The 25531-nt window shown below is 53.3% G+C and overlaps 1 protein-coding gene across 2 annotated transcripts in view; it reads right to left on the bottom strand.

Annotated features, from left to right (window-relative positions):
- Kiaa1671 (KIAA1671 ortholog) overlaps positions 1 to 25531 on the bottom strand; it is a 141281-nt gene that overhangs the window by 95120 nt on the left and 20630 nt on the right. The window contains exons 2-5 of one of the 2 annotated variants that reach the window (XM_036172023.1): positions 14146 to 14293; positions 10859 to 12454; positions 8609 to 8687; positions 3253 to 5901 (exon numbers count right to left, since the gene is read on the bottom strand). In XM_036172023.1, coding sequence (XP_036027916.1) covers positions 3253 to 5901; positions 8609 to 8687; positions 10859 to 12399 — 4269 coding nt within the window. In that variant the 5' untranslated portion in view covers positions 12400 to 12454; positions 14146 to 14293. Of the gene's footprint in view, positions 1 to 3252; positions 5902 to 8608; positions 8688 to 10858; positions 12455 to 14145; positions 14342 to 25531 lie in introns of those variants that run through there. The other variant, XM_036172024.1, reaches the window with a different exon arrangement.

Raw genomic sequence — 25531 nt, 5'->3', positions numbered from 1 at the left:
CACCGTGAGAGATCAGACACGCTGTGACTGCGTCTAACAGCGTTCAGAGCGGCCCACTGGAAATCCAGATACAGTGACATGATGAACCACTTCAGTCATTGCTAGGAGTGACTGTGTCTGCAATGTCACTCTTTGCTCTGAGCATTCTTTCTTAACCCTTGTGCTTGGGCCTATAGTCAAACATCTTTACCAACCACCCCAAAGTGTAAGAGTCCCCCAGAACGCTGGCATGTTTCAGACTAACTATATCCGCCATGTTCCCTGGCTCACTCTGCATGGGGCCACCCTGCTCCCTGGAGGGTTCTAAATGGAAGCTCTGACTTCTGCCCATGACAGTGATGGCCCATCCCCAGAGTGACAACAAAATGTCCCCAAAGGACTAGGGATGTAGGCAGCCATAGCCAAAGGTGTCCTAGGGGTCATGACTCGCAGGCTGGGAGAGGCCACCCTGTTGCATACATGGCTAGAACCCAGGGCCTCACGAATGTACCAGGCAAGCACTGTGCCACCCCCAGGCCTCTTTCTGCTTTTCATTTTGAAACGGAGTCTCGCTAAATCACCAAGGCTGACTTTGAATGCCTTCTGTCAGTTGAACCTGAACTTCTGATTCCCCTGTCTCAGCCTCCTGAGTAGCTGGGGTTATATGTCTGTACCACAAGGCCTGGAAGGCAAAAGTTCGGGGGGGGGGGAGCTCACTTCCTACCCTCTCATTCCCCTGATGGCTGAAATTTTGCCTAAGCTCCCAAGAGAAATATGCCACCTTCTTGTATGTATGTGTTACGTGTGTATGTGGGGTGGGGCTGTGTGTTTGGCGTGTGTGTACACACCTATGGAGTATTCCTTCCTCCTGAGACAGTGAAGTCCGGAGGCCACAAACACCCTCACCAGCTGCACTGAAGGAAACACCCGGCTCTCCCTCTGCCCCTGGAAGGCTTGTTTATTTTAACGTTTTGAGCACTGCTGTGGCTTTCTGTCTTCACTCCTTTGCTTGATTTTGTTTACGATCAAGAATCAGAGCAAGGCGGGCCAGCACAGGTAAGGGGCAGGCCTTGAAGGACAGACCCTGACCCCCCCAAACAAACAGAACAAAGGCCTTCCGGCAGGAGAAAAATCAGGAAGGGAGAGCGGGAAGCTGGTCTCTCCATTCCTCAGCCTTGAGAAAGCTGATCCCTGACAACCAGCCCTCCTGGGGCCTGGTCACTCAGGGCCGGCTTCCAGGGCCCCTCCACAGCCCCGCTCTCCTGTTGCCAGTGGACCTGAAGTGCTGGTGAGCTAGGCAAGTGTCACATTCCGCAGCTCGTCCCCTCAGGCTGCTCCCACAGTAACAGAGGACGAGTGAGCTGGGTGAGCCCCTCACAGAAGCATGTAGCCTGCCACAGCTCCCCACAGCTCCCCACAGCTCCCCACAGCTTCCCACAGCAGGGCTTCAAGGCGGGGAGCTGCCATCAGTCCAGAGTGGTGTGGGCACAGGGGGCCCCAGAGGCAAGGATGGAAAGTTCTGCCCATGACACTTAGTAAGCCTGAGCTCTTGGGAGAGACACAGGTTTGAAGCCATATCCACCTCACTCCTCACCATAACTCAGGAAGATCAAGTCCTGGCCTCCACCAACATGCCATAGAGACCCCTTTGCACAGCACCCCTGCCGGGCTAGACCCCTGGTTCCTCAACCACAGGTTTGGAGATGAGAAACTGCTTGCTGCGATCCTCAACAGTGCTCTACTTTGAAAACAACGTGACCTGAAAACTCCAGGATAATGTGGAGGGAAAGCCTAGGAGGGGGCCAGTCACAGAAATGAGTCTCTCTTCTTCAGAAAGTGCCAGCCTGTGAGGGTCTGTTATAGGCTAGGTTGCCGCCTCCTGCTGAATCACTAAACAGCAGCTATGTGGGGTTTCCTCCAGCCTCCAGATCTCTGTCCCTGCTGTGACCGTCCCAGCACACCCCCTTTGCCTGCTCACCCATCCGTGTCTCCTCAGGGACTGGCTGAATTCAGTGCCTCCTCCAGGATGCCTTCCTGGGTCACTCCTCCAGCACCTCATTGAGCATCATGTAACTCCCTGGCCCTGGGTTCCAGGTCCCCGTGACCCAGCTAAGGCTGCGCTGGGCTCTAGACTTCCTCCCCGGTTTGACCACGGTGGCCATCATCTCATAGGCATCTGGCCAGATCTGGGCTCAAGCATCTTTGCCTTTTGCTGTGTGGCCTGTAATAGGTGACTCAGTCTTTCTGTTTTCATGGTTTGCGTTGTATTACCTACTTTACACCTGTAGCAGACCTTGACAACTCCCTGAGTCTCAGGACACTCCAATACATGAACTGATGCAAAGCTGCCCTACTATGTGCAGAGACAGCCTTGCTGTCCAATCAGAACGGTGAAGCCTCACATTCAAAGCCCCAGATACAGGGGGAGAGGACAATGGGAGGAAGTAGAAAATCCACACTTCTGGCCCTCTGACCCTGGACCAGGTCAACTCACTTGTGTTATGGGCTTCCCAGAGCTTCCCGGGTACCAAGTCTCAGTTGCTCACACTGGCATGCAATTCCTCGTCACCTTCCCAGTCCCTAGCCAGTCTCTCAGGCCACCACCTAAGACAGGCTCTGCCTCTGGGGGAACCCAAAGCTGGGGTGAGCCGTGTCGTAAGACCCAGCGGGCTTCTTAAAACCGTTCACTCACACGCCACAGATCTTTCCCGAAGCTCACATAGCTGTTGCAGGCTCCGGTGAAGACGACGGGGAGACTGGCACCGAGCAGGTACGTCATGACGCTCACACAAAACATTCACTCTCAATCCCCACGCCAGGCAGAGTTTTGAACCCACAACCCACGGCCAAGCAGACAGAGCAGGGGACTAGCTCGGCGGGGAGGGAATGACATTTTCTAACAAACCATCTTGTTTCTGAGGAAAATCCACCTGGAAACGTGGATTTCTCTGAGTAAATGATGCCACTTTTTCAACACTGTCTCAGGACAAAATGACCAGGGGCTGGGGCTGGGCTACTAGCCTGCCCAGTAAAAGAAGGGAAGTGGGGAGAAGATAAAGGAAAAGAAAACAGAAAATCTGAAGAGTCTGGCGGTTTGCCTGAGTGCTGTGTTCCCACAGTCTCCACCACTCCCTAGAGTGGTACCCTAGGCCTGCCTCCACCCAGTCACACAACTACACACAAAATCTGAGCTTGAGACCCTAGATACAGATGCTCAAACATTCAACATTAAAAATGAAAATGACAAAATTTAAAAAGCGCCTGTGGACTCACCTTAGTACCATCTGGCTGCCTTGCCTCCTTCTGGCAGGGTCCTGCCGTGGCCTTGGGGGTCTGAGTGGGGAGACCCGGCTTCTCTCTGAGCTGTTCTCGTCTCCGCTGCCTGGCATCCTGCATGACAGACAGGCCCTCCCGGACCCTGGCTGGTGGGCCCTTCTCTGAGCAGGCCCTCTTGATGTCCAGTGGTGACCAAGTACAGTCCCGTGGGGGGTTTCCCCACTGCACCCCATTGCCCTCCACTCCCTGACCAGTGGACCTCTTTGGCATCCCTTTCTTCCGGTCAGAGGGAGGTGACCTGGGGGAGATTCTGTCCCCGATACCCGGTTCCTGGGACTTGGCTGGGCCTTGTCTATACTTTGCCTCCTGATGCTCACTGGAGGAGGGCTTGCTCTCACACTCGGCGATGCCTGAGGACTTTCTCCTGGAGCCAGAAGGGACAGGGGAAGGGCAGTTTTCCACAGGCACCGAGTGCGGTGGTGCCCACAGTGGCAGGCCAGACTTGGTGGTCATGGCTGCCCCAAGGGGCTCTGCTGGCTGTTTGCTGGGACCAGGGGACTGGGGAGTTTTCACAGAGGTTCCTGCTTGTTTCCCAACACTGTCTAACTGGGGAGCTTCCTTCAGGCTCCTCCGCCCCCACTCCACCTCTGTGGGCCAACCTGATCTCTCCTGAGGGGAGCCACGGGGCTCGGCAGGACTGTCCCTCTGCTCCTGGGCCTTGCTGGGGACTCTGTTTGATTGATCTTTGTACTCAGCCATCAGGGCATCAATGTCAAGGACACCAGACCTGTAGCCATCTCTTATCTTCCCTGGGAACGTCTCGCTGATCACTTCTGTCCTCCTCCTGACCAGGAGACTTTTGGGGTGCCTCAGGACCGGGGAAGTCTGTGGGGCGTCCATGCCTGAGGATGCCCTGATCCTGCTGTCCTTCGAAGTGACATCTTCTGACCCTCGATGAATCCACAGAGCGTCCACATCAATGACTCTGTCCCTGGAAGGATCCAGCATCCTGTCCTCGGCAGATGACGGCTGATCCGTGGCCTTCAGGTGTTTTGAAAGGCTCTTTACTTCTTCGTATTCTCTCCCCGGAGTCCAGCCCTTACTGCTGGGAGGAGTCTGTGGCTCTTCATGGCTAGGAGAAGCCAGAGTAGACACAAAAGAACGAGGTGACAGAGGGGGAGCCGTTCTTCTAGAAGGTGCCGACACATTTTCAGGCCCTGGCTGAACAATACTCTTGGCCTTTTGAATGTCAGGAATCTGATAGGTCACCGCAAAGAAAGTTGCACTGGGTTCAGCAGATGGCCCCGGCTTCTCCACTGGAGAAGCCCTACTGTGTGAGGCACCTGCTGTCACCTCCCAAGTTTGTGCCTGGAGGTGGGACAATGGAGGTCTCTTTAAGGCACAGGTTGGGGAGGTCACGTCATCTGCAGGCCCCTGCTGCCTTCTGGAAGTGCTCTCTGGCGTGAGCAGGCTGAACGCATCAAACTTGACATCGTGGGGCAGAGTCCGCCGTCTCCACCTGTCCATCCTTGGCTCCGAAGGATTGGACCTCCGCATTCTGACTTCAGGCTGGAATGCCTGGACCAGCCTAGGGTTATCCTCACCACCAACTGTGAGGGGACCTTTCTGCAGAGGCAATGAGTTGGGCCTTGCCTGTACTTGGGAGTCACCGGGCTCAACGGTGCCCCTGGATGGAGGATGTGAAGAACCATCCCAGGATGGACCCCTTTGAGGGGCACTGAGATCTTTGCTGGCCACAGAAGTGCTATGCCGGCTGGCCACCACGCCTCCTGTCCATTTGGATGATGGGCAGCTACTCCCAAACCCGTCCCTTGGTTGTTGACCATCAAGCTTTGGCCCACTGGCCTCCTGACCCCGAGCTTCCCATATTGAACTTGCCCTCTGCACAGCACCCCCATGAGCCTGCAGAGCACATTCCACATGAGTAGGGTTGACCTCCTGGGACAGCTGCCGGCCCTGCAGTGAGAGCCGGGGTCTGCCACTGCGCAGTGTCACCGCCTTCTCCTCGGGCACCCTGGAAACAGCCTCGCTGTGTGCTTGCTCCCCGGAGGCATGCACAATATCATACTTGGCCTGGATCCTCTGGGACACAGGGGGACTTTCTAGATGCCTCAGGACAGAGTGACTGCTGTGCTCTTCTCCCACGGGGTGTGGTGTCTCAGGGACAGATGTAGGATACTGTCTCAGCTCCACATCCACAAGGACAGCGCGTCCCAGCATCCCCGGGTCAGCATGGTCGGACCACCTGGAGCTGCCTCTCTTGTTTATAACCCCTGGAGGGTCCTTCCCTAGCCAATAGCCTTTCTCAGGCCTGGGTTTGGGATCCGGGATGTCAGCCACATCATGAGGGGGCACAGGCGAGAGACAATGGCCTGTCTGGTCAACCACTGTGTGTCTCTCCACATGATGCTCAAACACCGTGGCCCACACCTTCTGGAAGCTTCCATCATCCTCTGGACTGACTTCAGAAGGACCCGGGTCTCCTGTTGAGTGTGCACGCCGACACCTGTCAGGGTCCTGGTCAGAAGCATCTTTGGGTTCTGTCTGCCTAGACTTCTGGGGTACCCCAGGCTTCCAGGGACTTTTTGTGGTGGGGGCTCCATCCAAACCGCGCCCTTCCTTAGGCTGAAAAATAACCAAAGACAGCATGAGGATCTGAAATGGACAGCAAGTGGAGAGGCGAAGGAAATGGCTGCCCTGTTAAAGGAGCAAGGTGCCTTCCAGACGGCTCAACCCCGGAGAGACCCGCCACCTGGCCCGGTGACCCGAGTTCTGTCCCTAGAGCCAAAGCTTGGAGGGCGGACTCCGCAAAGGAGCATCTGACCACATGCAGTGGCGCAAGTATCCCCCTCCACCCAGTAATAAAAACAAGTCGAATTTTGTTTAATTAAGAAACAGCGAGACACTATAAAATGTGTGTGTTGTGAGCACACATTCACGCGTGCACACGTGTGTGCACATACGCATGGAGACACACAGGGCAGTGTCTTCGCCAGCTGTCGACCTCATTTAACAGGCTCTCTCACTGAACCCGGAGCTCACAGACTCAGCCAGGCTGGCTGGCCGACAAGCACCAGGGATCTCTGTCTCCACAGCCTCAGCTCTAGAATTGTGGGTATACTGTTGCACTCAGCTTTTCCATGGGTATGGGATTCGAACTCAGGTCCCCAGGCTCGCACAGCAAACATTACGTCCGCTGTGCTATCTCCCAACCTTGAGATAGTAAAGGATGAAGAGTGTGGGTGGGTAGACAGATGGGTGTCTCATAGACACCGTGGGGACAATGGAAGGGGGGACTAAGACGATGCTGCCGCTTATTGTCACTGACTGATTTGGGTTTTCCTAAGTATCCCAGGCCTCACCATCCTGCTTCCCATTTGTTATTTTTTTTTAAAGATTTATTTATTTATTATGTATACAGAAGAGGGCGCCAGATCTCTTTACAGATGGTTGTGAGCCACCATGTGGGTGCTGGGAATTGAACTCAGGACCTCTGGAAGAGCAGCCAGTGCTCTTAACCACTGAGCCATCTCTCCAGCCCCCCATTTTGTTATTCTAACACAATTTAAAAAAATCAGCAAACAGTATCTCTTATAGAGATGATCCCTGGTTGTATGTAGAGTCGGGGCTTATTAGCTTTTTCTTTCTTGACTGTTTCTGAATAGTCAACATTTACAGAGAAACTGAGCGTCCCTCAAGCCAAACCCGGAGATTTAAGGATAGTCCATATGAGTCCCAGCCACTGAGGCCCTTGCTGTAATGCTGTGGCTTCTGTGGTACCACCAAGGTGGTCATCACTGCCCTTCCCAGCCAGCTTCTCTCCTTGGGGACTCGCTGAGAGGGACACAGAGAGCCTGGGAGAAGCTCTCGGTCTATTATTCAGAGACAGTGGACGTCCCTTTGACACAGCTGCATGGCCCAGCCAGGCCACTCCTGGGCACTGACCCAAGAGAAAAAAAGCAAATTGGGCTAGAAATGAGGATCAGTTAGGAGAGTCCTTGCCAAGACCCACAAAGCCCCGGGCTCCGTGTCCAGCATGGCATACACCTGGGTGTGGTGATGCACACCTGTGATCCTAGCCCTCAAGAGCTGGGGGTCCTCAAGAAATTCAAGGGCTCAGCTATAGCCAGGTTGAGGTCAGCCTGAGCTACATGAGACCACATCTCAGAGGTGACAGGGAAGGAGAGGGAGAAACTTACAGATGTGTTCATTAATCTTCACAGCAGCTTCATTTCTTTTTGTTTGTTTGTTTGTTTTAGTGTGTGTGTGTGTGTATGTTTTCAAGCTGGCCTGGAACTCACAACCCTCCTGCCTCAGCCTCCTGGGCACTGGGCTAACAGATAGGTACCACCATACCCAGGCATAGCTTTATTTCTAATGGCTCAAACTGAAAACCATTCCAGTGCCAGCCAAAGAGGAGAGAAAAGCAGGCCGCTGTGGTCCACCTCTGGGACAGAATACAACCCAGAGATAAAAACTACGACCTGACCAATCTCAGAGCCATGATTCTGAGTGAAGAGGTCAGTCCCGAGTGAGCAAGTACATAACTATAACCTGCCCAATGGGTCTGAAAGTCTAAGACACAGAAACCAATCTCTATGGAGAGAAAGCTAATGGAAGGAAGCTGCTTGGGGAAGGGCAGGCCAGAGGCATTGGAAAGGCAGGGGTGAGGTCTGGATGTGGTACAGATGTTTGCCAACCCTGTGTGGCAACGGCTGCATGGGAGGGCACAGATGGGAGCTTGTCCACTTGGGCACTTTAAATCCACATTCTTTATGTCTGTCAACTGTACTTCCGTAAAGATGTGTTTCTCTCTCTATATATATATATATGTAAGGCCAGAGAAAGCATCAACCTCAAACCAGTTACATGAGCACGTGACTGGGAGCTCTTTCCTATGAGCCAGAGCGAAAAGGACTGGCTTTTGGCACCTGAACCGCTTCTGTGGCTGGGTGCCGAGCCAAGGGGAAGGGAAGGGCTATGGGGGGCGGGGAACCCGAGAAGTTTCTCCCAAGCCTTTGTGTTTCTGGAGACAAGATCTCACTATGTCACCCTGGCTGGCCTCAGACACACAGAGATCCACCTCCCTCTGCCTCCCGAGAGCGTGAAGAAAGCCATTTAAGATGATGCTTCCTCTAACTTTTTGCCCAGAAAAAAATAATTTAAAAATGCCTGACAGCCACTTCCACGCACAGCCTTCGACCCCCAGGAAGTCATGAGACATCAGGTCAGGGGCTTTAACATGCCAGCGCTGACAGGATTCTGACATTCTTTCCCTGGACCTGGCACATCACAAGCTTCTCCTAGCTGAGATGGTGGATAGCACACTTACCTTTTCTCCAGGGAGCTCACCACCCAGCAGAGCACATTTCTCGTACCCGACCTCACTGCTGGAAGGCGACCGTGAGAACCTGGGGCAAAGATGGGAGTTACTCACACAGAGCAGAGCGACATGTCTTGACTCCCTGAAGCCCACACTGTCCTCGGCTTGGGGCCCAGGAAGGCATAAGCCTGGCCACCTGCCCAACTTCCTCTGAGAAAGGACATGTCATCTCTAGTCATAGAAGGTACAGGGACCTGGTGCGAAAGGGCGTACCTTAAGCAGAGCATGTCTGCGTAGAAAGAACCCGCCACTGGGGAGAAGAAGCAGGTGCCTGGGTGCTGCTCCCAGCTCCACTCTCTGTGGGAGCCTGGGCAGCCTGTGGCCTCACCTGAGCCTCCATTTCCTCATCTATAAAGTAGGGATAATTAACGCCTACCACCCTCTTTTATAGGGCAGACATGAGAGGCAAGCCATGACCCTAATAACTCTGTGAAGGCGTGTAGGGAAGACTGAAGAGGCCCCGGGCGGGATAATTACTGGTTCTCCTTAGCGACTGTGGGCACAACACTCACCCACTGCTGAGGAGCAGCCACGAGACCCGAGACCCAAGACCCGGGGGCGGTGGGTCGTCATGTAAAGAGACACAGGCTTGTTTCTGCCTCTCAGTATGCCTAGTCAATCGCCCTCTCTGGGCCTCAGTTTCCCTACTTCCAAAGGGGAAGGAGGAGGGGATTCCAATCTTCCCTTCCCTATCATGCTTTTATAGTACACGCCTGAACATGAGACATGAAGTGTCTATACAGTGTTTGGGGTTCAAGGCTGGGGGCTTGGGAATAAAGAGAAAGAAGAAAAGAAAAAAGAGAGAATGAGGGTGTTCCAAAACATTTGAACTTGATCCCCACCAGGCAATCCATACTGCTGGGAGGCCATGAGTGTTCCTAATCTCAGACTCAGTTTCCCCATCTGTCACATAATCACACGGCTCATCCCAGGCACCGGGACAGCACAGTGAGACCATGGGCATCTCTGCTGTTTTAACTTGGGAATATCTTTTTCACAATCTCCCAACATGCAATCCCTCTCAGGGAACCGGCATCCCTGGGGCGGGGTGTGAGATGGCCCAGTGGGTAAAGGCATTTGCTGCCGAGTCTGCCGACCTGGCCCCTGGCTGCACCAGCTTCCAGGGCCTTGAGTCCACCCTGGTAGAAGCTTGCAGGCAGTGAGCAGGGCACTGAGGAGAGGGGGTGGATCGTGCCTGGTGACATCTCCCTGCCACGGCCACAGTGGAAAACAAGGCTGGAGGCCTGGGAGGTGTGGCGCACCAAGTGTTCGCCTTAGCCTGAGCTGCCGACTCCATACTCCGAGGGCTCCTCCATGGAGGATACTGCCCACATTCTGTCTAGAGTTTTCTCCCTATCTTTGAGGAAGGTCCTGGTGGGATTTTGATTCTAATTTCAGCTCTATGGAGGTAGAATCGAGAGGACATGGAGTTCAGGGTCATCCTAAGCTACTTAGAGAATCTGAGGTAGCCTGGGCTACATTAGACAGTGGCCCTGCCCTGGTCATCTAGGCTCTGTGGGTTTTATTTTTCAATACATCCATGGAGGCAGAGGCCTAATCTGTGTGTCTGTGTGTGTGTGTGAGAGAGAGAGAGAGACAGACAGACAGACATGCTGGGGACAGAACGCAGGCCCTTGCATTTCATGAGCGTGTATTCTGCCACTGAGGCACACACCAACCATGCTCTAATCTACAAGGGCAGTCTGACCCTGGGGGTAGCTTAGCCACAGACCCAGGCTGAGCTAGAACTGATTGGGACTCCCCAACTCTGGCTTCACCACAGCGTCTCACCTTCTCACACACACCTGTGGAACAGGAACCTCATTTCCCACCGTGCTCCCATGGTGAGTACCAACTGAGCCTAGTGCTCAGTTGATGTCCCACCTTCTTCTCATCTATGTGCCTTGTCCGAGAGGCATCATTACCGTTATCTCCCCTCAGGACAATGGGTGGGGTATGTATGTAGGTGTTGGGCTAGCCTTGGGCTTGTGTGTAAGTGTTGGGCTAGCTTTGGGTTTGTGTGTAAGTGTTGGGCTAGCTTTGGGTTTGTGTGTAAGTGTTGGGCTAGCCTTGGGCTTGTGTGTGTAGGTGTTGGGCTAGCCTTGGGTTTGTGTGTGTAGGTGTTAGGCTAGCCTTGAGCTCTCCAGTGGGTGTTGAGGAAGCCTGAGGTTGACAAGGTTCTGGGATGTGTCCACTTACGGTTTGGTCAGGTCCATAGACAGTGGCCGCGTCTGGGACGCCCTTCTCCTGACCTCTGGCTTCGCACCTGCGCTTTCCACAGTCCAGCCTTTGATCCGAGCCTGAACATTCACACCAGCTCTCTCAGGCTCTGGCAATGTGGATGGGGACTCAGGGGTCATAGGGGAGGGCTCAGACACCACTGCCAAGGCCACAGTGCTCTCTTCCTCAAACAGACTGAGGCGCTTCCTGATGCTCCCTACAGACTTCCTCTCTGTCCCAGCAGGAGCCTCCTGGTCAGATCCTCCAGCCTTGACCTCGGCCAGCCCCAGGCCTCTTCCTGGCCTGGGCAAAGGGGATTCTGGCATCTTCTCTGACTGCTGGTCTGGCCTTTCCTCTTCCTGGGGACTCTGATCGTCTCCAGGGATGGCCCTGGCCCTTGGAGTCCTGGGACTGTCTGTATCTGCCTGCTTAAGAATGGTCTTCTCCCTCCGTGCATGGAGCTTCTTGGCCACCTCCTGGAAGTCTGAGTCAGGGTCCTGAGGAGTGGCGTCCATGCGGGCAGGGCCCTCTGCATCACCCTTGGGTTCCATGATGGTCCTGGTCTTCTCCGGGCCCTGGTTCTCTGCTGCATTCTGCTCACTGCCCACCTTCCTCAGCAACATTTCTCTGTTCTCAAACACAGCAGTCAGGTCCATAGACAGAGGCCTGGGTTTCCTCACCCACGTCTTCTCTGGAGGTGTAGGGGGGACTTTGCCCGTGACTGCCACTCCACCTGGGCCTGGCTTTGGGGGCTGCAGGTACTCGCTGAACACTGCTGACATGGGCCGTCTCTTCAGGTGAGGCTTGGCCTCTGGAGCCTGGCCAGCAGGGTCCTCCACACTGTGGGCCTTTGGCAAAGGTTGGGCTCGGTCTGCCTCCTCCTGGGACACAGTAGATCCAGTGTCCTGTGACAGGGAGGTTGGTCGGGGCAGAGTCACTGGGGGCTTTCGAGCAGGGAGGGCAGGCTTGGTGGCCACCTCAGGCCTGGCACTTAAGGGAGATGTCTGGGCTCCCCGGGAGCTGGCCTCCCGGCTCCCCTCACTGGTTCCTTTGCCCAGGCTGGGTCCAGCTTTGGCTGTTTCAAAGATGCCCATGGTGCTGGGGCCAGCCCTCAGGAACGTGGCCTTGTTAGGTACAGACGGGCCGTTCGGCAGGGTCTCCCCTCTGTCTGCTTCCTGGCCGGCTAAGCTCGGCATCCTTTTAACCAAGTCCTCTTCAGCTTTCTTCTTGTCAGCCTCAGCGGAAGGACAAGACTGGGTGGCACCAGGCCACGAAGATGTGACAGGAGCCTTCTTCTCAGAGACCTGCTCCTTAAGGAAAGGCTTGGGAGCAAGGGGCAAAGGGAACAGGTGGGGCCGTACGGGGCTTTTCGCTCTTAGGATCCTAGTGGAGGGAGCCCCGGAGGCATCCCCAGTCTGGCAAAAGTAGGTCCTCTTCAGGGCTTCCTCCCTGCTGATGTCACCGAGGCCTGGCCCCGCCCTCAGGGATGCGATGGAGCCAACTTCGACCCGCGTCGCCATGGTTACGGATGTAGCTCCATGAGGATTAAGCACATCAGAAATGAAGAAGTGACTGCTTTAAAAAAAAATTTAAAACAGTAAATTTAGTAAAGAGTATTTGTGGGACTCGGGTGGAGGGTCTTGGGGGACTGAGAGACCTTAGTCCCAGAGCCCCCAGATCCTGAGGTCACTGGGCAAGCTCCAGATGCACTGCCATCTTGCTGGGCCCTGGAAAGGCACAGAGAGCGACCTCCTGTTCAGAGGGGTCAGGCAGAGCCCTGCAGTCTGAGGCCTTGCTTGGCTCAGCCGGTCTTGGAGCCAGCTCCAGTGGACCCAGCAGGATCCTGGGCTGAGCACCCACGCAGCACAGAGGGGGTAAGTAACCACCCTCAGCTCACACAGCCAGCCAAAGCAGGAGGCCCTGGAATCGCCCCTGGGAAGTGGCCATGGAACCCTGCCAGCTGCCCTTCCCCCATCTCCCCCTCATGCCAATAAAAGCCAAGCCCTCGGGGGGGTTTTTTCCCCCCTAGATCTACTGTTGACTGTTTGCTGTTGGTTTGGCTGTTGAACAACTGTTTGTGCTGGCTTCCTTGTTTGCCTTGGTTCTGCAGAGGTGAGAACGGAACCCAGGACCTTCATACATGCTGCACATGCTCCACGCTGCTGAGCCAGGCCCCTCCCCTGACAGTCTTAGCAAGAGGGGTTCTGCAATGGCTGGGATGAGGGCTCATTGTGAGAGGCCTAGATACGCCAGTGCATCTGGTACTCTCCATCTACCCGTCCACCCTGCAGGCCTGTCTTACTTCCCAGTGGCCAGGACGCCCCTGGCCTGACTTGCTCAGCTTTGAGATCTGCTCTCAAAGGCAGGAGCCCACCCCCACCCCCACCCCCACCCCACCGAATCCTCCAGCAGCTCAGAGAGGCGGGAATGATGGACCTTGTGCTTCCTGGAGTGGAAGAAAATGGGCCCAGAGAAGTCCCCAAGTGGTTTCACTCAGCTAGAACCAGACCTCCCAGCCAGGCCCATTATGCCCTGTCTTTTTTGTTTGTTTGTTTACTTGGTTTTGTTTTGTTTTGCTTTGTTTTGAGACAGGGTCTCAGGTAGCCAAGGCTGACCTGGAATTCCCTACCTAGCCAAGAATGACCTTGAGTTCCTGTGCCTCCCCTCTACCTACCAGGTGCTGTGATTACAGGTGTGTGCGACTCCATTGATCTTCAGCCCTGCCTCCTAAAACACAGCTTTTTCTTTCTTTCCAATCCTAAAAAGCATCCTGTAAGTCTCTCCGCACTTGGCTCACCCTGCTTTGACAACCGTCCCTTCCTAAGTGCCCCAGAGACGGCCCAGCCCTCCAGGTGTTGACAAGGGAGACGGTATCCCAATGAACCAAAGACCTCCCAGGCCTTGTGTGACTCCTTCAGGCCAGAGGTGAAGGCAGACAGACAGACTTTGCATTTTTCTCTTTGACACACACCCCATGGGCTAAAATATTTCAGCTCCCAAACGGTGAACATTGTCTCCACTCAGCTGAGGGCAGCATGGAGATTTGAGAGACCCAGGAGCCTGACGTTTTCCATCTGAACAGTCCCCAGACAGAGCTCTACAGTCCCCATTCCCACCCCAACCAGGGATGCTCAGTTCAGAGGCACGGTGGTCTCTCATTCTACAGCTCACACCCAGCGGGACTGACCGTGCACAAAGGACAGACAGAAAACTCCCCGGCAACCTCACCTTCCGAACACCCAGCCCCCGGCTCAGCACCCACTTACCCAGGCTGTCAGGTCCCGGGCGAGGGACACAGGTCCACTGGAGAGTGCCAGCCGGGTCACAGTTCATGGTGAAGGGGGCCGTTCACTAGCGCCCATGGCAGAAGCGGCGGGGAGAAGAAGGCTGTGCCCACAGGCTGTCTCTGCAGGGCTGGGGAGACACAGAAAGACAGCTTGGTTCCGGAGTTCCTTCCGCACAGACGGTGCAAAAGCGTTCGGGTTCCAACTGCATCCGCTGGCGTCTCCTCCAGCTCTGAGGCTCACACAGCTTTCAGCTTTTATATATTCACCCACAGTGTGCACAGAGTGCTGGGTCCACGCAGGTGCTCAGCCTCAGACACATACTTACTTGAGCACCTACTGTGTGCACGAATATGAACTAGAGACCCCCTACAATCATGGAACTCATAGTTTTGGGTGTGACACACTCACGCACACACATTCATGCATGAACACATACTCATATTCATTCACCTACTCATACACACACCCACACACTGACACACTCGTACACGCTCATTAATGAACACATATACTCATTCACATGCTCATACACCCCCCCCATACACAGATACACTCATGTACACACAGCAACACACTCATGCACACATTCATGCATGAATACATACTCAGACAGTCATGCACACACACACTGGCACCCTCATGCACACACTCATTAATGAACATATATACTCATTCACATACTCATACCCCCCTACACACTGACACTCTCATGCTCACACTTCATGCACACACTCATGCATGCATGAACACACTCATGTACACACAAGCAGCTGTAACACTGCATAGGAAGAGCAGAGGTCTAAAATGGGATGAGGAGCCTATGACCAGGGGTGGGGGTGGATGGGGTTCCACTGCCCCAAAGACTGGTGCCAATGTTCTCAACCTGCAGGAGGTAGCTGCTAAACACTCAAGGTGTCTACAGCCATGCATGGAGGCACACACCTGCCATCCCAGTATTTGGGGGCTGGAGACAAAAGGACCAGGAATGTACAGCCAGCCAGGCTACAGGAGACCCTTTCTCAGCATCTACACACTGAAGCCCTTGGAGGCTCTCAGAAGCCTCCTCAGGGCCTTTGCACATGCTGGGCTGTATCTTTGGGATATGCCTCTTGCTCACACACAGATGCAAATCTCCAGCCCACCCCTTGGGCTGCAATTCACACATGCCTGACCCCACATATGTGTTTGCAGAGCACTACAGACACCGGGAAGTCCACAGGACTTGCTGCTGGACAACAACATTGACTAGGACATGATTCTCACTCTACATTCAATAGCAAGCTCCCAGGGCACCCCATCCCCTGCACAACGGCTGGTCACAAAACAGCATGGAGTTGATAGCCTCTGGATGTATAAATAGTTGCTGAGTGAATAAAATAAGGAGATAGTCTTCTGACCCTGGTCCCCACTATTCTAAGAGGACAGCTAACTCCCAATCCGGGTTCTTGCAGCAGTTGGGGCCTTGGAGTCCCAGTGCTCACTGAACACTCACCAACTCATCAAGAGCCCACAGGTGCCCTCCTTAGGGTGGACATTGCATACATGTACAGTGACCACAGCCATCTCATAGCTGTGCGGCCATGACAAGGCACACACGGACACAATGTGCCTCTTCATGATTTTAATAGGAAGAGTGTCACCAGGGCACCCAACAGCACACACATGTCAGCCACTGGGGGAGCCCTAAGCCAGCCCCAGAGGCCACGATGCAGATGCAAGGGAAGTCGAAAGCTAGCACATTGGTTCATAGTCTCCAGTTCACACACACACACACACACTTGCACCAAGGTATCAACGACTTGGCAAACAGATCCATGAGCCAAAGAAGTTTTCAGACCAAGGCAGGGGGGTGCCTAAATAATCACGCCCAACCTAAGAAGCCCAGGATTCTCTGGTTTTTCACTGGACCTGTTGTCAATGGCAAGGAGCCCACTGAGATGCTTTTAAATCCAGCTCCAAACGCATCGCATATGCTATGCCCAATTTGAGATGGCAGTCTCTTCCAGAACACAACCAAAGCAGGCCCACTCGCACCGAACCAGCTGCTATTTATTCCTGGGGTGGCCTCGCTCACTCTGAGGAGCTGCAGAATTGACACATGCCATGAGTACAGCCAGGTAGCTAAGAAGTCCTTAGAAAAAGGAAGGAGGCTGAGTCTAAACAGGTCTGGTCGTGTGTGTGTGTGTGTGTGTGTGTGTGTGTGTGTGTGTGTGTGTGTACACACACACACACACACTAATTGGCTGGTTGATTTCACAGGACAGAATCCTGTGCATTCAGGGTCTTGTGCATGCTAAGCAAGGGCTGTCCCAGTCGCCAGTTCATACATGATCATGGAAATCACAGGACACAGGCAGATGACAGGGATCCTCCTGCAGTCGGGAGGCTGGCTGCAGAAGGAGGGCAGGGATCAAGGCACCCCAAGCGTAGCTGTAGCAGAGACTAGTGGCGAGCCCTCCACTATTGCTGAACCTGGGAGACACGGGCCTTGGTCCCCTGAACCCACTGGCTATAATTTCACATCCCCACTCCCTGCTTCCATGTGTGGGGGAAACCACTGGTGGGAGGAAGAGTCCAGCCACCCCCGTGCAGGAAATGAGACAAAAGTCACTGGGAAGTGCTCTTGGGGACATCCTCAGGACCCTCCCTGCAGAGCCCAGCACTCTATGGCCTGGGCTGGGGCTGTGCAAGCTCACTGTTCAAAACCAGAGCTTAGCACAGAGGCTCAGCTCACAGACTAGGGGCCTTGATTCATTGCGGCAGCTGCCGCCATTCTGCGTCACACCGCCTTCAAATGGGTCTGGATGCTCACCAGCCATTTGCTGCGCTGTCTCAGTGCCTGAGTCCTAGGAATACCACCATCTGGCAAGGCACGTGGGCTAGGACTGACACCTTTTCGGGATCTTCCACAACGTGACCTCGACCCTGGAATCTGCAAAGCCGCCCTGAGCAAACCCATCACTGTGGGAAGAGCCGAGAATGGACTGGCTAATGTCCTCTCCATGGAGCAGGGCTATGGGGCACACAGATTTGTCCACCACAGACCCCAGGCGGCCGGGGCACAGTTATTAGGTAAGATGTCATTGGAGTGCATCCGTCCATTCTTTCCCTGGTCTCCACAATGGCAGCCTCATGTCACCCATCCCTGTGCAGGTAGCAAGTACCTACTCTAGGGCATGGGCTGATGGTTACACACACACACACACACACACACACACACACACACACACACACACACACACAGCCGAGCTTCCCTGGTCCTGCCTCCTGTGCTTGTGTCAAGCATCAATCAGTTCGTGTTGAGTATAGAATGCAGCTTATTTTGTGGACTGTGCTTGGCTCCTCTTGTGACCCAAGCTGGCTGGGTCCTGTGGTCTGCAGAAGCTGCTGGGAAGAGTATGGTCCTCATGCCACCAGCCCAGGGTAGAGCAGAATTCAAAACGTAAAGTATGGCCTCTGAAAGCGTGCAGCTCCTACACTGCGGGGCAGCCGAGTATCTATCTATCTATCTATCCTGAGTAGAGACTGTCTGCTAGAGGCACACTCCTGCAGCACTGGCTGTCCAGTGCCCCTACCCTGGCCTCTAGTGACATCAGATTTTCTCCCTCCCCCAACCTCTGTGTGTCGGCCCTTACTGGACATTTGATACCAGTGGGGGTCTGTGTCCCCCTGCCCCATATCTTTCTCTCAGCTTCTCTCTGGACAGGACCTGGCTCCCAGGCCCTTCTCTGTGGCCCAGGCTAGCCCCTCCTGCCTCTAGTCTCTGACCTGAGAGGTAGGGACCAGGACCCTTGATGAGTTCTGCCACTCAGACGCAGCTGGAGGCTCACCTGGTCACTGCAGCAGACAAGTCCCAGCACAAGCCAGCTTCCTGGATCCCAGACTCCGTTCTGAATCTCCCTGACAGAAAAGGTGCCCACTTAAGGGAGCCAGATGAAAATCGTACTCAGCAGCTGCCTAGATGCAGGGGAAGCGGAGTTTCCAGCAGCGTGTCCTGTGGCCCCCTGTAGACAGCCACAGGGTTTCACTATCCCAAGTGTCTCATCCCTGGCTCTCCCTCGGGCTCCAGCTCCCCTGGGCCCTCAGCCTACAGTCCTACCCACAACAGAATGACAGGGACAGCTATATAAAGTGTTTGAAGGAGTTCACAAGTGGCCCCCAGTGACGTGCAGAGCATAACTTCTCCACAGCCCCTCAAAGATTGAAGCAAACCATCAGACCTCCAGGCCAGCTGTGCATCTCAAGTGTTACAATCCATCCCTACCCCCTGTAAGTAAACATCCTCCTTTTCAAGCTCCATGGCCAGTTCCTTCCTACAATTTGTGCTATTTTGGGACACCACAGCCACCCGAACCCAGTCATCAAGCAGCCTTCGACCCCTCTTGCTTTTCTCTAGATTAGTGTTGGCAAATTACAGTGTGGAAGCTAAGCCGGCCCTCTATCTGGCTTTGCAAATAAAGTTTTATTGAGCCCAGACACTGAAGCCTCTTTTGGGAGCCACTGTCTGTGGCTCTGGGTGACAGCTCACCAGGGAAGAAAATGAGACATTTACTGTTATCCTCTACGGAACAAATGACTCCGAGGTGTGTACTGGGGTCCCTTCAGACCCGGGGTCCCCAGGGCCAAGACTACTCTCATGGCTCTGGTAATATTTCCGGCTGCAGCCGGCTTCTTGCTAGGGCCTCTTCCAGTTCCACCTGAGGACTATGAAACATGCTATTCCAACCAGCAGAAAATTTGGGAGTTCTGCTTGCTTTCTGAGACAGGGTCTCACATGGCTGACCTCAGATTCACTGTGTAATCAAGGATGACTGTGGGCTCCTGATGCCCCGATTACAGTGTGGTCACAGTCAGTGCAACAGATCAAACCCAGGGCCTTGAGCACGTTAGGCAGGCACTCTACTGGCTGAGCCGTACCCCAGCCCAGCAAGTTTGGCTTGGTTTTTAAATTATTTGTGGATGAGAGTGTGCACACTCGGGTACCACAACACTAGAACAGGGGTCAGAGGACAACTTTCAGGGCTTAGTTCTCTCCTCCTGCCACGGGATAGATCGGACTTGGGTTATCAGGCTTGTGTGGCAAGTCCTTTGACCTGATCCATCTCACTGTCCCACAGGGAAAAACTAACCATCTTAAACCCTACCACGGAGGCCCGAAGGCCACATGGCATTCTGCCACACAGCCAGAACCAGTGGCCATTCCTGGTGTGAACAGGAGCCTGGCATGTGCTAGATGGTGCCAGTTCACACCGCTGCCTCAGGACCCATTAGTCAGTGGTTGGGCTGGTTTTTGGTTTTCTGAGACAGGATCTTGTTATAGCTGGAGTTAGGCTTAAACTCAAGGCAATCCTCCTGCCTTGGTCTCTCGAGGGCTGAGAGGACAGGTTTATCACACACACACACACACACACACACACACACACACACACACACACACACACACGGCAGAATCTAGTTCTCGGTTAATGTCACACTGTGTCACCAGTGTGTTCAGTGGCAACACCTTCCACAGCATTCCCTGATGCTCCAAATGCCGTCATAGCCCTGGCCCGCCCTTGGCCCTTCAAGAAACAAAACACTAAAACTGCCACTCAAGTAGGGTGGGCCTCCGTCAGTAAAGCCCTTGCACACATGAGGACCTGAGTTTGAACCCTTAGAACAACAACAACAAAAAAAAGTTGGACTGCTGGAGTATAGTTGATACTCTATGACCAGCCAGCAGCGCCTGCCCACTTGAGGAGTTCGTGGCCAGTGAGCAATCCACAAACAACCACCAACAGTGCAGTCAATACCCGCAGGTATCTATTTTCCTGGGGAATCGTGCCCAGAAGAGTGCAGGCTGGGCCAGAGGGTGTGCGTCTGTCTCCCAGCCCTGCAAGTTTGCACAGTGATTCCCAGGGAACCACTTTCCATGCTGACTCTGTTCCCAGCTGGAGGTCAGGATTTGCAGCCACTCCCTTGAAGTGGGCCCAACAAACACAGCGGGTGGGCATTGGAGCCTGGCCGGCCTCTCCTCCCAGGAATCCTCCCTGCTCCTCTTAAAGGCTATTATCAGAACTAGAGGTTTCTAAGGGCCAGGGCAGTGCATGGAGAGAAGGGAGTTGGCTGAGACCAGCCCAGAAGCTGTGCTGGGCTGGCGTGAAGGATATTAGAGCAGGATTCCACCCTGGGGCCAGCTCAACAATACACAACACAACTGACTCCAGAGAAGAATGTCGCCGGGGTTCTGTGCTCCCAGCAGGAAGTCGGGGACGCATTTTACAAAGACAGAGAAAACGGTAATTCGGTAATTTCTTTGCAAGCATGCAGTCTGAAGGCATGTGCTGATCTTGGCACAAGAACCGCCCACACACAAGCAAGTCCTAGGTTCAACCAAGTCCTCATCTCACAGAGCCCCAACAGCTCCACTGTCCTCTTGGAAGGTTTTCAAGTCCCCTGAGGGAGGAGAGGTGGAGAACGGGGTACACCCAAATCCACAAATGGGGCACCCCTAAATACAATGTCCTTTCCAGCAATAGCCCTTTGCCCTGTACAATTTCCACATGCCTGAAACCCCAAATGCCTTTACAGAGATTTAATTAGAGCACACTTCCTTCCAGCGAGCCCACGTGACCCCCCAATTCTCAATGTCTCCAATCAAAGCCGGCTTAGGAACAAGGCCCAGGCTGTATCCCTTGTAAGGCTGGTGTTCACATCATAACCCACCCGGGTCACAGACTCTTTCCAGGGTCACTGGAAGCCCCATGACCTTTTGCCCGGATTGCCCTGACACCCACCTCTCCATCACTGGCTCATCACCAAATGAGCAGAGAAATCAGCCCTCACTTTGACCCCTGGCTGCCCATCTCTCTACTTGCTGCCATGGTTGCAGGGTGTAAAATACTCCAGGGTACCTGATTATTACTGCAGTTTCCTCATGAACCAAAAAATGTTGAGTAGCTTTTGTGTTGACAATAAAGTTTTTTTTTTCAAACGTTTCTTGTAAAATACTCACACTGAACTTTTGAAAACATGAAAAGTTGAAAAAAGATAATCATTTAAGAGGTAAGAGGGAATGAATGGTCAAGGGTCACTCTTTAAAGTGCAAAGGGAAATTACCAAAAGAGCGTAAGGATAGGAGACGACAGGACAGGGCAGACACAGGCTTCCAGCTCAGGGGCTAAGCTCTCTCCATCAGGAACTGCGGTGACCCTGCCTTGACTCAAGACCAAGGACAGAGGAGAGTGTGCAGCAGGCTTTCTTGGGCCGCCAACCAGCTCCCCAGTCAAGACACAGAGACTTACTATCAGTTATGAATGCTCGGCCTTATGCTTGTCCCACTAGCTCTTACAACTTAATTTAACCTGTTCTCCTTCCTCTGTTATGTTTTGCCTTAGGGTTGTTTTTTTTTTTGTTTGGTTAGTTGGTTTTTTTTGTTTGTTTGTTTTTACCTTTCTTTCGTTCTGTATGTCCCACTCTACGTCTGGCTGGCAGCTGCCTGGCCCCAGGTGTCTCCTTCTCTTTCTCCCTGGTTTTCTCTTCCCCAGCCTAGATTCCTACTACTACTTATTCTTTCTGCCTGCCAGCCCTGCCTATCCCTCTCCTGCCTAGCCACTGGCTGTTCAGCTTTTTATTAAACCAATCAGGTGCCTTAGGCAGGCAAAGTAACACATCCATACCTCCTTAAACAAATGCAGCCTAAACAAATGTAACGCACCTTCACATAGTTAATGTTCTGCAACATAAAGGCAACACAACTTTACATACTAACTAATATTCCACAACAAAGTGGAGGGAGACTTTCACTTCCTGTGTAAAACAGACAAAATGCAACCAACACTGTGGTCCACCAAAACAAAGATGTGACACCTGGACTCTCGGCAACCCTCTTGGAATCAAGAAGCCACAAAGGCTATACACATTACGGATAACAACATGAATCCTTTGGCTTTTGTAATGGGGAAATGTATCTGTTTAAGCCATTGTTACACAGGTAAACACCACCAAGAGACTCAGGAAGTTTGGCATACATCAGCTAAGTGGATAGAGTCTCTGCCAAGGGAATGTGGACACTGCTGGGGGGGTTGGAGAGACATTCGGTTCATCAGGAAAGGACTCCGTGATTAGAGGAGATAGCCTGGGAGCAGCCCTGGCGGTGGTACTCAGGAAGTGAACCGGACCTTTGCAGACTATCTGTGAGTGGTGGGATTGGGGTGGGGGGGGGAATTTAACATGTCAAGAGCTGAAGGAATGGCTCTGTAATGTATCCAACACCGCCTCACCCTCTGCACAGGCCTGGACTAAAAGGAGCAGATAAACCAACAATGTGAGCGGCAAACTGCCAACCCAACGACTCAACTCGGTGCTGAGACCCAACTCCTGCCTCGGCCCATCCTGTGAACATCTGGTCAGTCTCCAACTGCTGCACAGCACCCACCAGCTAGCCTACAGTGACACAAGTCCCCCTGGCCAGGCTCGACAGCCTGGGACAGGGCAACAATCCAGTCTTCCCCCCAGCACACAACCTAGGGTCTGGGTAGCCAGAGGGTGTGTACCTGCCCTGACTGGCAGAGAAGAGGCCCAAGGAGGTGCCTGAGTTCTGAGGACGTCTTTGCCCTTGTCAGCTTGACACACAGACACGTCACTGTTAAACCACGGCCCTTCCTTTCTTGTTCTTCCCCAAGATCATGCATTAATATCAATTTAAACAGTCCCAGCCTGTAAAAATTCAAACTCTCTAAAATAGCCAGTCTCTTTTAAAATCCAAAGTCTTTGAAAAGTCAACTGTGAGCTCCTGGAACATACAAAATAAATAAAATACCATCTCACTTTAAGAGGGAAGAACAGTCACAATCTGAACAAAGCAAAAAACAAACAAACTCCAAATTGAGTAAATAACTCAATATCCAATGTCAGTGTTTCGTTCACCATCTTCTGGGCTCCTCCAAAGGGCTTAGGTCACTTCTCCGGCTCTGCCCTCTGCAGCACACACAGCTTGTCTTCTAGGCTCTGGCTGGCTCCACTCCACAGTTGCTGCTGTTCTTGGTGGTCATCCCGTGGTACTTGCATCTCCAAAATGCTAGGGGTTTCTGTCACAACTGGCCTGCGCTGTCTTCAATATAGCCACTCCTGGCCTCTCTTCAGGGACTCCAGCCCTGCCACACACTGCCAGGCCTCAGCTGCTCTCCATGATCCCTTCAGGTCTTCAAAACCAGAATACCTGGGGAACTCTTACATGGACCAAGTTCAGCTGCCAGCATGAGGTTCAACCTTGGCTGCCTCTGGAACACAGCTTCTGTGTGCTGAGCCTGAGGAAACCCTTCCCAGAAGACTTCACCTCAGGGATGCTGGTCTCTATTAATCACTGCTGATTCTTTAGCCCCAACTGAGCAGATACCACAGATTCTCAATCCAAAATAGCAAAGTCCCTCATAGTCTTTAAACTTCCCTCTGAAACTTCACAAGCCAGGTCTCCATCATCTGCCCTGCCCTCAACATTCTTATCTTCCAAGCTCCTCAGAACAGCTCACTGTGCTCTCAACACTCAATGGCTTTTTCTAGCCCCAAATCCCAAAGTCCTTCCACGATCCTCCCCCAAAACACTGTCAGATCTCTCATAGCAATACTTCACTCCTGGTACCAATCTGTTTTAGTAACAGTTACTACTGCTGTGATGAAACACCATGACCAAAGCAACCCGGGGAGGAAAGGGTTTATTTGGCTTACATGTCCACTGAAGGAAGTCAGGACAGGAACTCAAGCAGGGCAGGAACCTGGAGGCAGGAGCTGATGCAGAGGCCATGGAGGGGTGCTGCTTACTAGCTTGCTCCCATGGCTTGCTCAGCCTGCTTTCTTATAGAACCCAGGGCCACCAGCCCAGGGATGGCTCCACCCACCATGGGCGGAGCCTTCCCCCATCAATTACTAATTAAGAAAAGGCCCTACAGGCTTGCCTTCAGCATGATCTTTTGGAGGTATTTTCTTAATTGAGGCTCCCTCCTCTCAGATGACTCTAGCCTGTGTCAAGTTGACATAAAACTATCCAGGACATGACTCGAGGGCAAAAGGAAAGTCTGCAGCGGGGGCCCAAGCAAGGCTCCAAGGCCTGAGGGACATCACAGGGACAACATGTGGTTCAGTCGGGCATGATCAGCACTGTCCCCTCAGCTCCCAAGCCCATCATCTTCACCAACTGGCTCACCAGCAGAAACTGCCTCATCCACCTCCAAGAGATAATGAGTCATAATGAGTGTAATAGAGTCCTTTACACTTTAGCTAGAGGGAGCCAAAAAGCACCTCGGAGAAAAGTGATAAAATATAATTAAAACTAAGTTTCCAGTTTTTCTGCGGGGGGGGGGGGGGGGGGGGGGGGCTTAGGGTGTGCGGCAGGTGGGGCCTGGTGTCACCTGTGCTGTGGACATGTTCCATCCTGAACCTTATGACTGTGCCGCCCATACATGTGACAATCGAGGTTTTTTCTTCTGCACATAGATGTTCTGAGTAGCATGCTCGGATGTACGGGTTCACGTGTGCTCATGTGTGGAGGCCTAAGGTTCTATCAAGTGTCTCCCTCAGTCTCTCTCTCTACTCATACATTAAGGCAGAGTCTCACTGAACCTAGAACTCACCGATGTGGCTAGCATAGCTAGCCAGCTTGTCCATGGTCCCTGTCCTCAGTTCCCAAAGTACCAGGATTACAGATGGAGCTGCCATGCCCACCTAGCTCTTCGACAGATGCTGGGATCCTAACTCGGAGCCTTATACTTGCAGAGTAAGCATTTTATCCACTGAGCCATCTCCTAGCCCAGAATCAATTCTTAAAACATTCAGGGATCCCAGCACTAGGGAGGCAGAGGCAGGCGGGTCTCCGGGTCTGAGGCCATATGCAGACTCTATTTTCACTGGTGGGCTATGGGCCAGGAGCAGGGACACAGACGTGAACAAGCCAGGCAGCATGGGGCCCATGGGGAAGGTCCTGATGTTTACCAAGATCAGAAGTGAAGGACAGAGTTGAGGCTGTCTGGAGGGCACCACCATGGTCATCAGCACTGACCATTTAGAGAGGCTAGAGAAAGTAGGCCCTCCCACCTCTGCACGAGTGCAGAAAAGCCTAGGGAGGTTCAGAACGTTCCTCTACCCTCCCCGAGTCCCAAAGGAAGGTAGGTGTCCTGGAGTGTATACATCAGGCACTCATAAAATGTTATAAAATGCATCCTCAGATCGCAAACCCAGTACTGGCTCAGAAAGCTGCCAGAAGACCTGCTCCCATCAAAGTGCCCACAGCCCAGGAAAAGCCACACCTGAGCCTCAGTGACACCAGGAGAGGCGAGCCAGCTCACCAGACTCCACCAGCTAGGGTCAGCCAACAAGGCAAGTGCCAGCCCAG

The sequence above is a fragment of the Onychomys torridus genome, chromosome 22 (genome assembly GCF_903995425.1).
Source record: "Onychomys torridus chromosome 22, mOncTor1.1, whole genome shotgun sequence".
Taxonomy (NCBI): domain Eukaryota; kingdom Metazoa; phylum Chordata; class Mammalia; order Rodentia; family Cricetidae; genus Onychomys; species Onychomys torridus.
Note: the sequence above shows the minus strand (reverse complement) of the source record. Positions and strands in the feature narration are given on the sequence as shown.